This window comes from Bos taurus, chromosome 7, assembly GCF_002263795.3.
Source record: "Bos taurus isolate L1 Dominette 01449 registration number 42190680 breed Hereford chromosome 7, ARS-UCD2.0, whole genome shotgun sequence".
NCBI classification, from domain to species: domain Eukaryota; kingdom Metazoa; phylum Chordata; class Mammalia; order Artiodactyla; family Bovidae; genus Bos; species Bos taurus.
In genome coordinates this window covers 83,088,533-83,101,920 of record NC_037334.1, presented here as the reverse complement: position 1 = coordinate 83,101,920, position 13,388 = coordinate 83,088,533, and the positions used below count along the sequence as shown (strand labels likewise).

Here is a 13,388-nt window from a genome sequence, read left to right as displayed (position 1 = left end):
TGAAAAAGCAGAGATGTCACTTTGCTAACAAAGGTCCATCTAGTCAAGGCCATGTTTTTCCAGTAGTCATGTATGGATGTAAGAGTTGGACTATAAAGAAAGCTGAGCCCCCAAGGATTGATGCTTTTGAACTGTGGTGTTGGAGAAGACTCTTGAGAGTCCCTTGGACTGCAAGGAAATCCAACTAGTCCATCCTAAGGGAGATCAGTCCTGGGTGTTCCTTGGAAGGACTGATGTTGAAGCTGAAACTCCAGTACTTTGGCCACCTCATGCGAAGAGCTGACTCATTGGAAAAGACCCTGATGCTGGGAAAGATTGAGGGCAGGAGGAGAAAGGGTTGACACAGGATGAAATGGTTGGATGGCATGACCAACTCAATGGAATGGGTTTGGGTGGACTCCGGAGTTGGTGATGGACAGGGAGGCCTGGCGTGCTATAGTCCATGGGGTCGCAAAGAGTTGGGCATGACTGGGCAATTGATCTGAACTGAACTGAAGTTTCTTTAATCCCAGAGCTAATGATTACACACACAAAAAAACAACTCACCTTGCTCAAGGATATGTATGTTGTGGGAGTGGGTCTGGTAAGACCTTTCTATCATCAGTAACTAATTGAAAAAGTACATAAGGACTTGATAAGACTAGCAGGTGGGGCTCTCTATACCCCTCCGATGTCCATGTCAGAAGCTTTCTCCATCCCTTTCCATTAATAAAAATGCCACACGAAGCTCCAAGTGACTGAAGCTATGTCTTTGGTCCCAAAGTGAAATTCTTTCTTTCAGAGATCACGAATCTGACACCCTTCACCATAAGCTATCACTAGGAAGTTATACCAAAGTTACATTTTAATAGTGGGATACAGAGAAGTTATCATAGATTTGCTAAAAACCTTTGATACATTTGAGAGTTCTCAAATAAATAATATACTAAGTCAAAGTCTAAAGCAATTAAAATACACAGGGAGTGAGGTTAGTCAGACAGAAAAAGACAAACACTGTATAACTGCACCTATATGTGGACTTAAAACACCCAAACTCATAAAAACAGAGTAGAATGACAGCTACTAGGGGACAGGGGTTGGAAATCGGAGAAATACTACTTGAGATTACAAACTTACAACTAGGAGATCAGTAAGTCTTGCAGATCGAATGCATTGCATAATAATTAGAGTCAATAATACTGAATTAAAAACTTCAAAGTTTCGATGGGACTAGATCTTTAATAGTTCTTACCAGAAAAAAGAAATGATATTTAGATATGTCATGTGATAGAGGTGTTAGCTAACGCTTCAGTGGTAGTCACATTGTAATTATAAATGTACCAAATCTACACATTGCACAAGGTCACATGTCAACTGTATCTCAATTAAAAAAATATACACAAAGGATGACCTCAATAGAAATATGTACATTCTGGAATTTTCTCCAAAAGGTTTAGGTCATAAAGCCTTCCTTATTTAATAATACTGACTATCTCTATGGAAAACTTATGCTTTCTTTTCTCTTTAGGATTTCTCTTCTCTTTAGAAGAAAAACATGTTATCATTATTGTATTGCATCGGTGACAACTTCCTTAGCGCTAGCACATTCCCCAGGGTTTTTATAATAGCTCAAAAAGAAATGTGCAAAGGTAGGCAATCAATCATTACAGAGGGCAAACACTTTCTCATTATTTTCTCCTGTGTGACCAACAGTAATGTACTCAACCTTCCTAGGCTTCTGTCTCTTCTGAAAAATGACGGGCTTGTATTAATAATAGAAGATCTATAACTATATTAGATCTAGATTCCTCAAATTATGTCATCATTCTTCCACAAGGTAGTTTATGAATAAGAGCCCATGATTGCTAGGAAATTTACTCAAATTGATTTTCCAGTTTTGTGATAGGTTATTCTAAATCAAGCTTTTTATTTAGAGTTTAGAAACAAATGAGTCTATGATAAACAAGCTGGAGAATATTAAGGACATAATCTATGATTCTAAAGCTGAATTCTGAGTAATCTCTTTGGCAGGACATGTTATCCCTTCTGTGAGTGGACATTCAGTGTTCAAAGCAACGAGCTCTTTGATAGTTGGAAATTTTGGATTCTGTTCTATTTTTAAAAGCTACTATATCAGTATTCATCAACTGTTTGACACAGCCATTCATTTATTTTCAAAAAGGGCCATTCTATAATCACACTTCCTTTCAGGAAGCCCACCAACTAAGCAAAAGCCTGAATTACTGATAGCAGTTATACAGGGACCTTCCTGTTGGATACGAACGAAGACTAATTAAACTAATGTGCTAAATTTCAGGCTAATAATTATGGAGAAAGTGGTAAGAAAGCTGATTTTCGTGGTTGTGGACCTTTAATACAAAGTGTAGCAAGCAAAAACATTCTAGAATAAGTATATTTCTTATTTGTACTTTTAGGAAGGTTGATTTAACTATTCTCTAAATGTAAGAAATTTGTTAATTTTTATTAGAAATAATTATAATTAAAAAATATTGACTATCCATTAAAGTAAGTTTTAAATTATATTAAACATAATTAATGAGACATTAAAATAATTCCCCTTGTGGTGGCTAAGTAGGACACAGTTAACCATGTTTTCCAAATACTTCACATAAAGATCCTATTTCTATAAAATAAATCTAATTTTTTCCACTAAATATTCACACACAATTTGAATTATGTTAAGACTAATAAATGCTTTATGATAATTTTTAAAATTCTTAGAACATTCATATATATTTAAAAACTGTTTTCACATAATTCTACTTTTAATATAGTATAAAATGATTAGGAAACTATAAAAATCTGCATAATCCTAAGTTATTTCTTAGGTTAGATCAGATATTGTTGGGGCAATTGAAAAGCTACTTGGATAAACTGTTGCTTAGTAATGTTTTGTTACTAAGATGCTATATCAATTATGCTTATATCACTGGATATTTTGGTGAGATTCTGTTATTCACTGCACATAATTCAACTTGAAGTTTCTCCACAGCAATGGACATCAGGTGTTACCTTGAATGGTAACTAAAGAAAGAGGGTTTCCTGTACAGAAGATCGTTTAATGATACCTATAATAACCCAGTAGGTTTCCACTGAATTAAAAAACAGAAACAATCCTGGAGGTAGGAAAAATCCAGACTACCCAGGAGTCTTAATGCCACAAGGAACTAATACCCACTAGAAGAGAGTGAAATGACCTATCCTCCTTTGTAATCCGAGAACCGAGTTATAAATAGCGAACACAGCACCTAGCTTATCTATCATAATCTTAATCTGAAATAAAGTGCAATACCTACAAACCCTAGGACTTAGTATGCAGTCACAGTGTAGGAAATAATAAAGTTTATAAAACCACTGCTCTCTAGAAATTTTGGAAATTAAAACATAGAGAAAGCAAATTTTACTACAGAAAAATATAAAATGTAGTCACGGGGTGGTATCAACTGTGATGTTCCAATTTCAGAATACTTCAGAGATCTCCTGTTAGTTAATAAACTGTTCAGAACGCTTTAAAGACTTTTCGTAAACCTTTAAATGTGGTATAGTACATATGAACATGATGTCATTTATTAGATTGGACTACTTGTCACTAGTTATTTCCTCAACAATCCTAACAATGAGGAAAGTTTAAAAATGTTGGAGGAAAAAAGTAATAAAACAGATTGCTTATTCATAAAAATGTTACCTATTCAGTTCAGTTCAGTTCAGTCGCTCAGTCCTGTCCAATTCTTTGCGACCCCATGAATCGCAGCACGCCAGGCCTCCCTGTCCATCACCAACTCCCGGAGTTCACTCAGACTCACGTCCATTGAGTCAGTGATGCCATCCAGCCATCTCATCCTCTGTCGTCCCCTTCCCCTCCTGCCCCCAATCCCTCCCAGCATCAGAGTCTTTTCCAATGAGTCAACTCTTCGCATGAGGTTACCTATTAGTTTCTTACAAACTATGACACTCCTACCCTACTTCTGGGTATACACATAAAGAAATATTTTACTTGAATGAATGTTATGGAATCACTAAATGATCCTGGTCTCACTAAACCTCTGTAGGAATGAGGTAATAATGTAAACAACTCATGAGGCAATTTGGTGATTTTAATAATTAATGATGAAAATATATTTACATAATAAAAATTATTATCAAGTTACACATTTAGCCATTGAAAGAAATGGTTTTCTGAAAGATAAATGTATTAAATTCCATTCATTTGTTTTCCTCTTGTTCTTATAGTATATAAAGCATACATGAACCTGCAATATCTAAAATAAATTCATGTATTTACTTATACTCTAAGAAGTTATTGTCAAAATGGCAGAATAAGTTAAGGAAGAAATTCTCACTGCTCTCCCCAAATACTCAATAATAATATATAAAAAGCCAAAGGACTAAGCTAGATAAGAGAAAATCCCATGGACTAAGAATATATTTTGTCACCAAAGAAGAATAGTTTATGGAAATCCGGTATATTATGAGGCTCATTTTATTGTTTAACATATAAAATGCTTCTCCTCATATCTGTTTAGTCCAGTGCTTAATGACATATCAAGCACTTTCTATCTAAGATTCACTTTTCTTTAAAGCAAACTTTAGTTTCATGAATACTTCTTAAAGACGCAGAGAGAAAAGAACAGTTAAAATTTCTAATAAAAATGCTCTTAATTAAAACTTGTCAAAAGCAAGTTAAATGCAAAAAAAAAAAAAAGAGAGAGAGAGAGAGAATCAGAGACCCATGGTCAAATATGTAGTGAACTAGATATGAGTTAAAGAAAAAATAATGTAAAATATATAAAAAATATTCAATGATCTAAACATTTTTGAAGAGGAGAAATTTTGCCAAATTTAAAATAGTATAATTATAGCTTAAAGCTTTACTTAAAAGAGACTGAACACATAAAGGACCCTATTCTCATATACCCATATTTAACCATATATTTTCTCTTCAAAAATAATTTTCATCTACATCAAAGGTTTGTGAGACACTCTGAATAGGGAACAAAATCAAAGGCCATTGTGTTTAATAGAAGTTCAGAATGTTCAAATGGAAAGAGTATTCCCTTTCCTTGTGAACTTTCAATTACATTTGATTATTATTAAAAAAGAGATTTCATTTTAAATGGGCCACTAATGGACTGCACCCTACCAGGCTCCTCCGAAAATCCCATGGATGGAGGAGCCTGGTAGGGTGCAGTCCATGGAGTCGCTAAGAGTCAGACACGACCGAGCGACTTCACTTTCACTTTTCACTTTCATGCATTGGAGAAGGAAATGGCAACCCACTCCAGTGTTCTTGCCTGGAGAATCCCAGGGACGGGGTAGCTGGTTGGGCTGCCGTCTATGGGGCTGCACAGAGTCGGACACGACTGAAGTGACTTAGCAGTAGCAGTAGCAATGTAAACCAAGCACAGCCTCCAAATTAAAAGAAATTTTACTCTCATGTGAAAATGAGAATTTGTGTGTGATTGTGTGATCTAATTTGAATTAATCAATCAACTAAATTAATCAACACCAGTATATTTCCATGAATACAAGTAGACACTTTTCTTTGTCTTTATCCATTTATTCTACCTTCTTTCCCATCATTGGGAGAAGCAACCAAGCTCCCAGCTAACTAAATCCTGCCATTTGTGTATTTGATCCCATCTCATCTACTTAGAGACAATATTCCAGGATTTCTTACTTCTGTCTACTGCCTGGACACTTTTTTCCCCCCTCTCTCCTTTTTCACCCCATCAGTATTCAAACATGACATTATTTCTCTCATTTAAGAAAAAAAAAAAAATACCCTCTTGATCTCACCCTCCTCTTCAGCTACTGACCTGGGTCTTTCCTCTTTTTTAATGGTAAAACTTGTTAGAAGTATTGCTCATACTTGCTATCTGTTCTCCAATTCTCTCTTCTCATTCCTTTTGAATCTCCTATTCTCTTCTATTTCCCACCAGTCCACTGAAAATGTTTTTATTAAGATCCCTAATAACATCTGTGTTGCTAAATACGGCAGTCAGTGCTCAATCCTTATCATCTTTGCTCAGTTTGAAGCATTTAACTCAGCTAATCACTGTCTCCTCCTTGAAATACTTTCTTGACTTGCCTTCCAAGATACCACACCTACAATATTTGCGGCCCCCTCATTCTACTTTGTTGGTCTCCTCATCTTTCCCACCTCTGTACACTCAAGTGTGTTAGTATGGCATTCTTGGACCACTGATCTTTTGTCTTCTCTAACTCCCTTGAGATCTCAGCAAGCTCTAAATACCATTTTTACTTATATGTCAGCAGCGAGCCCTCCCTCAAAGTACACATTTTTATGTCCAGCTCCCTGCTGAATATCTCAGAATTAATGTTTCTGAAACTGAGGTGCAGACCTTCCTCTTACACTCTCTCCCAAATTGGTAGTTCCTTCAATTGCTTGCCTTCAGTACTTCATTCCAAAAAGCTTACCATCATTGCTGTCTTTCCCTTCTAATTCACTTTTACAGCAAATCTGCTGCCTCTAAACATTTCTAGAATCTTCCCTTCGTTTATCACCTTCACTGCTTTCACTCAGGTCTAAGCCACTCTAATCCTTCACTCATTGTTAAACTAGCTTTCTGTCTGTTATATCTTCTTCCATATTGATCCTCCTATAGTAAGGATCCTATTCTCAACACAACAGATTAATCCTATTAAAACAAGTCAGATCATGTCACTTGACTGTTTAAAACTCTGCAACAGTTTCCAGTATCACTCAGAGTGCGAACTGAAATCCTTACAATGACCTGTAAGACCTTATACACAATCTGGCCTCCCTCATGTCCTAATTCTTCCTGTCTTCATCTTTTCACTTTATGCATACTGCTCTCCATGCTATTGCTTGAACACATCAGGCAAACTCACACATCAAGGCCTCTGTATTCAACTGCTTTTTCAGCATGGCATGTTCTTTCCACAGACAGACTTATTACCTTTTTACCAAGGTCTTTTCTGGTGCCTTAGCTAAAATCACAACCCTCATTCTTATTTCCTCCCTGACATCTTTTGTTATCCTTCCCTGGTTTATTTTTCTCTTCAGCATTTATCACTACCCAACAAACTTAAATTTATTTACCTTGTTATTATCTGTTTCCCTGTCTAGAATTTAAACTCCATGAAAGAGGAACTTTCTGTGTTTTGCACCCTTACTGCACAGAAAAGTTCTAAGTATATAATAAACACTCAAAAATATATTTGTTAAATAAACGAACATTTATATCAGAACCTTGTATGTATGAGTTCAGGGGATCCTACCTCAAAGCAATTTGTAAAACTCTAGAAAAATCATCCATGAGTTTAAAAAGCTGCTGGTCTGATCGATTAAGTAAGGCTTAAGTACTTTAAACTGCCATTTCTCATCTTTTTTCTTAACCCACCTCCCTCTATTCTAGCACTTTTCTGAATCGTAAGAGAAGTCGATAGCCATACCACCCTGAAAGTGTCCGATCTCGTCTGAATAGGGAGAGGACTTAATCTCAGGACAATCTAAACCATTCTAGATCACCCTGCTCCTTCACGTAGCTCTAGCCTGATAAGACCTCAAATGTTAAAGGCAGCCAGCTTTCAGCTGGAGATATTTATCATGCAGTCATATCTTGCCTGCCACTTACCCATCTATGCTTAATAAGAAACACTGTACCTTGGCATACACATGTGTATGTATATGTGTGGACATGCTTGTTTGTTTTGTTGTTGCCAATGAGTTGCTGCATTTTATAATGAATATTAATTTTTAACATTAAGTAGCTGTGGTTTTTGAGTAAAAACCCTGAAATGTGTTTGTAGAAAAAATTATTTTCGAAACATTTTTCTTTACGGTTTGTTACCATAATAAGAAATAAGCCCCAGTGAGGTATTCATCAAAAGAAATATATGTATTTACTTTACCTGGAGTTAACACAGAAGGATTAGATGGGATCTCACTGTCCTCATCAGTACTTTCATCATAGATTGCATCTCTGTCAGTAGTCATTTCAGAACATGTTGGAGTTTCCCTAGAAAGAGAGAAAGGTGGAATTATAAATCATTGGTTCATTCTTGGCCAGGTATCAAATTCACCAGTAAGTATTTATAGAAAATATCCTTAGAAAAACATTGTAATTAAACAAATATATATTGAAATTATGTAATTAAGAAAGCACTTTAAAGACCATTTGTTAACTCTCTTAAGAACAAGTGTCTGTTTTACCTAACGTAAATGTTTAGTGCTCACTGTAATTAATTCTTGAATCAGTTTATTATCATTTATTATTCATCTGTCAAATCACAATACTACTCTCCTAAATTATCTTCTGTGTGTCACAGAATGGTCAGTACTTTACTGATTTCAAAGCAGTTCTGCCTTTGAGCAGAATTCATTTGGTCTTCCCCAAATTCTGAAATGGCTACCTTTACTCTTATTATGAAGACAGTTAAGTGAGGCACAGAGAGTTTAAAGGACAAAGCCAAGTATCATTAGAATTCAGTACCAGATCAACACTTGAACTAGGATCATCTGATACTAAATGTTATATTCTTTATATTATGCCATTAGTAAATTTGTGCTTTCTCTCAGATTCAGGAATAATAGACCCAAACCTGTATCAGTTAATGCCTAAAGTAATTATAATTGTTCAAGCCATATCAGCCATAAGTCACCTATGATTCTTCCTTAAAAATCAAGTACATATTCATACTCAGAGCCATTTGATCCTAAAATTAACAACTACTTAGATCAGGATTACAAATGTGTGCCCAACCTTTCTGGTTCTGGAGAAGATGAAAGTTTTTAATTAATATATTCCTTAGTGATGCCAAATAATTAAACTACTATTATTTAGCAGTCTCATGGCAGTTGTATGATTTAAGTGTAGGTGTGACTGTTGGGCAGATAATGGAGAGATCATGTTGTGTATTCTCCAGTCTACTGCAATTAACAACCACAGCATCCAACCCCAGGCTATGATATGTCACTAAAGTTTGCATCTAACTTCCATTAACTTTGGGAAGAAATTCCACTAAAATGTATGCTTCTGCCATCCCAAAACAGAAAGGTAAAAAATACATCTTATGTTCGATGTTCTTTTCCAGTTCTTGAACTTCATTTAACAATTTATGTAAGCTTCTGATCTTTGCTTTCTTCTCATTCAGCACCAGAATGAACCGTTTATAAAGATCAGTCTCTACAGCTTCCTTAGCACTCACACATTTTTCAAACCTAAAATGTGAATAAACAAACCAATTAATATATGGTGTGGGGTTTTCTTAGCATTATTCAATTTAATACTGAAGACAATTTCAATTTTTTTTTCAAGAAAAATACAATTAAAATCATTTTAAATAAAAATTAATTAAAAATAAACAATTCCAACTTAAAAAATCACTTTAAAATGTTTTCATTGATTTAAAGTTTTATATTGGTAAACAAATAATTAGAACTTACTGTTTATTAGCATTTGTAGTTTACACACTGAGAAAAGGATCAAAATTGGAAATTCATAGCAAAAAAGCTTTTAAAACATCTAAATTCCTAAATGTAATAACTTATTCACATCTTTGGATTATTTCTAAAAGAACATATTTGTGAGAGAAATTTGAAACAAAGGTAACTATAGCCTGTTTCTGGTACTTTGTTAATATTACTATAATAGCAACCATGATCTTATTTTGGGATTAAGTGATTTACCTAATCTGTTCTCCCAAAATAGATTATGAACTGCTCCACAGCAAGAACATCATATACCAAGCTGTACCTTATAATCCAGCAAACATACACACACAATTAAATGTATGTACTTATAAAATAAATGAAAGCATCCAACTTGAAATTTCCAAGAAGATATGTAAAACACTATATACTTTAAATTTAGGTATATAGGACAAAACATAAAATTCTTTATCATTTATAATTTTTTCTACAATATTCAAATGAGCTAACAAGAGACAGTACTAACTTTAATCCCTCATATATACATAAAGAAGGTAGACTAGCAGAAATTGAATATACTTGATATGTGCCTACACACAGACAATGAATAAACCTCTATTTTAAAGATTAAAACATAAATTATTTCATGCAATATATTCATTTAAAAGTAGTTGAGGACTTCTTGAAGGAATGTAACTCAGCTCTGTGCTCTCTGATAACCAGAGGGGTTGGACTGGAGGGTGGGGTGGGAGGTAGGTTAACTAGGGAGGGGATACATGTATATATAATGTATACATATAGCTGCTTGTTGTCAGCAGAAACCAACACAACATTGTAAAATAATTATCCTCCAGTTAAAAAAAAAACTAAAAGGGTAAAAACTAAATACAAAAAACACTGAATATTCAAAATAAAATATTTCTGGATGGGAAAACAAGGAATTTAAGAATAAATGTCAAAAACACAACAAAAATGAGAGCAGAAACAAGGTGATTTCATAGAAAATAACATCTCAAATAATACAGATTAAACGATAACCCAAAATAAATCAATACACAAATGTTAACATGTGGTACTTAGAAACAGTACAGTAATCCTTGTATTTTCAGCTCTGACAAAGTTTATACCCAGGTCAGGGTTGTTCAGAAAAAGAATATCTGCACAAGAGTTCAGAGGACAAAGAATGCTAAAAAGAAATGGAAAAGAAAGCAGTGGTAAAGAGATATTTAATAAGCCTTTAAGTACTAAAGAAGATGGTAAACAGCTGTTCCTCATCCTTTCTGATGACAGAACAAGAGGAAATGGCCTTCAAGTATACCATGAAGGACTCAGATTACCAATAGATGGAAGGAAGAATTTTCTGCCTGTGACTGTTCTTAAACAATGTAATGGGCGACCAATAGGAGTTGAAGGTATCTCTTGAGTCTTAAAATATCAGACTGAATTCATCTGGCTATAATGTGATCCTAGCTTGAAGGCAGAGAAAAGCTTTCGAGGTCTCTTCTATTCTAATGATTCCATGAGTGTCAACCCAATTCAATCTGCTGAAAACTGCCTCCAATTGTAGGTTTAATAACTATAACTCAGAGTAAAGCTAGAGACTTTCTAACTTGATGCTTGAGTACAAACAAAAGACCTACTCACAAACACCGAACTTGAGAATTGTTATTTGAAACTAAAAAAGTAAAATAAATATAGCTAATGACCTAAGGATTTACATACAATAATTCTAATGTTTTCTTTCTCATATAAATTATACAAAAGTAAGTGAATTCAGGAATGTCACTTGTTTAAACTGGAGCTAAGATTGAAATTAAAAGACGCTTACTCCTTGGAAGTAAAGTTATGACCAACCTAGATAGCATATTCAAAAGCAGAGACATTACTTTGTCAACAAAAGTCCGTCTAGTCAAGGCTATGGTTTTTCCTGTGGTCATGTATGGATGTGAGAGTTGGACTGTGAAGAAAGCTAAGCACCGAAGAATAATGCTTTTGAACTGTGGTGTTGGAGAAGACTCTTGAGAGTCCCTTCCAAGGAGATCCAACCAGTCGATTCTGAAAGAGATCAGCCCTGGGATTTCTTTGGAAGGAATGATGCTAAAGCTGAAACTCCAGTACTTTGGCCACCTCATGTGAAGAGTTGACTCACTGGAAAAGACTCTGATGCTGGGAGGGATTGCGGGCAGGAGGAGAAGGGGACGAATTGGGGGCAGGAGGAGAAGGGGACGACAGAGGATGAGATGGCTGGATGGCATCACTGACTCGATGGATGTGAGTCTGAGTGAACTCCAGGAGTTGGTGATGGACAGGGAGGCCTGGTATGCTGTGATTCATGGGGTTGCAAAGAGTCAGACATGACTGAGTGACTGAACTGAGGATTGCAATTATTAAATAGCAAATAAAAAATGACAGCAAATATATGTTAAAAGTATACATGTTAAAGCTCATCCTTTTCACTCTTATTGCAATTCCTCATTGCTTACTCAAACCGTATTCATTCTCCCCCATGATCCCAAATGGAAATAGTTTTAGATTTGGCTCTGATTATAATGATACATATCTAAATACAAAAATATATGTAAAAAATACTATCAAGAAGAAAATTTAATCCACAGTTCCAGACACACACTTCAGTTCCGTCAGTTCAGTTGCTCCATCATGTCTGACTCTTTGCGACCCCATGAACTGCAGCACACCAGGCCTCCCAGTCCATCACCAACTCCCGGAGTCTACCTAAACCCATGTCTATTAAGTCGCTGATGCCATCCAACCATCTCATACTCTGTCGTCCCCTTCTCTTCCTGCCCTCAGTCTTTCCCAGCATCAGGGTCTTTTCCAATGAGTCAGCCCTTTGCATGAGGTGGTCAAAGTATTGGAGTTTCAGCTTCAACATCAGTCCTTCCAATGAACACTCGGTAGGATAGACTGGTTGGATCTCCTTGCAGACCAAGGGACTTTCACGAGTCTTCTCCACCACCACAGTTCAAAAGCATCAATTCTTCTGCACTCAGCTTTCTCTATAGTCCAACTCTCACATCCATACATGACCACTGGAAAAGCCATAACCTTGACTAAACGGACATTTGTTGGCAAAGTGATGTCTCTGCTTTTTAATATGCTGTCTAGGTTGGTCATAACTTTCCTTCCAAATTAAAAGCGTCTTTTAACTTCATGGCTGCAATCACCATCTGCAGTGATTTTGGAGCCCAAAAAAGTAAAATCAGCCACTGTTTCCACTGTTTCCCCATCTATTTGCCATGAAGTGATGGGACCAGGTGCCATGATCTTCGTTTTCTGAATGTTGAACTTTAAGCCAACTTTTTCACTCTCCTCTTTCACTTTCATCAAGAGGCTCTTTAGTTCTTCACTTTCTGCCATAAGGGTGGTGTCATCTGCATATTTGAGGTTATTGATATTTCTCCCAGCAATCTTGTTTCCAGCTTGTGCTTCATCCAGCCCAGCTTTTCTCATGATGTACTGTGCATATAAGTTAAATAAGCAGGGTGACAATATACAGCCTTGATGTACTCCTCTTCCTTTTTGGAACCAGTTTGTTGTTCCATATCCAGTTCTAACTGTTGCTTCCTGACTTGCATACAGGTTTCTCAAGAGGCAGGTCAGGTGGTCTGGTATTCCCATCTTTTTCAGAATTTTCCAGTTTATTGTGATCCACACAGACACACACTAGTATCATTTAATTTTCTCCTTCTAGATATTCTTTATCTAAAGATGTATTTTACAAAAAATGAGATACCTTCCATATTGGTAACTCACATTTCTCCTCTTAACACAACATAAACATTTCCCATGATATGCTTTTTGCTCATATAATATTCAGTTCTCTATTAAATATATTTCAGACCTATCTACCATAGCTTCTAAGTGAATTCTCAGCAACTATTTTGTGCCCCTCCTCGCTCTCCAGGCACATGGAGTCTAGAAAAAAAATCTGATAAAGAAATAATGGAATCAT

The 13,388-nt window shown here is 35.6% G+C and overlaps 1 protein-coding gene across 7 annotated transcripts in view; it reads right to left on the bottom strand.

The window, feature by feature from the left end:
- The window catches only part of XRCC4 (X-ray repair cross complementing 4), a 381,115-nt gene that overhangs the window by 238,096 nt on the left and 129,631 nt on the right, over positions 1–13,388 (bottom strand). For all 7 annotated transcript variants that reach the window (NM_001081615.2, XM_010807593.4, XM_024994578.2 and 4 more), the window contains exons 5-6: positions 9,053–9,205; positions 7,897–8,003 (exon numbers count right to left, since the gene is read on the bottom strand). In NM_001081615.2, the coding sequence (NP_001075084.1) occupies positions 7,897–8,003; positions 9,053–9,205 (260 nt within the window). The remainder of the gene's footprint in view (positions 1–7,896; positions 8,004–9,052; positions 9,206–13,388) is intronic.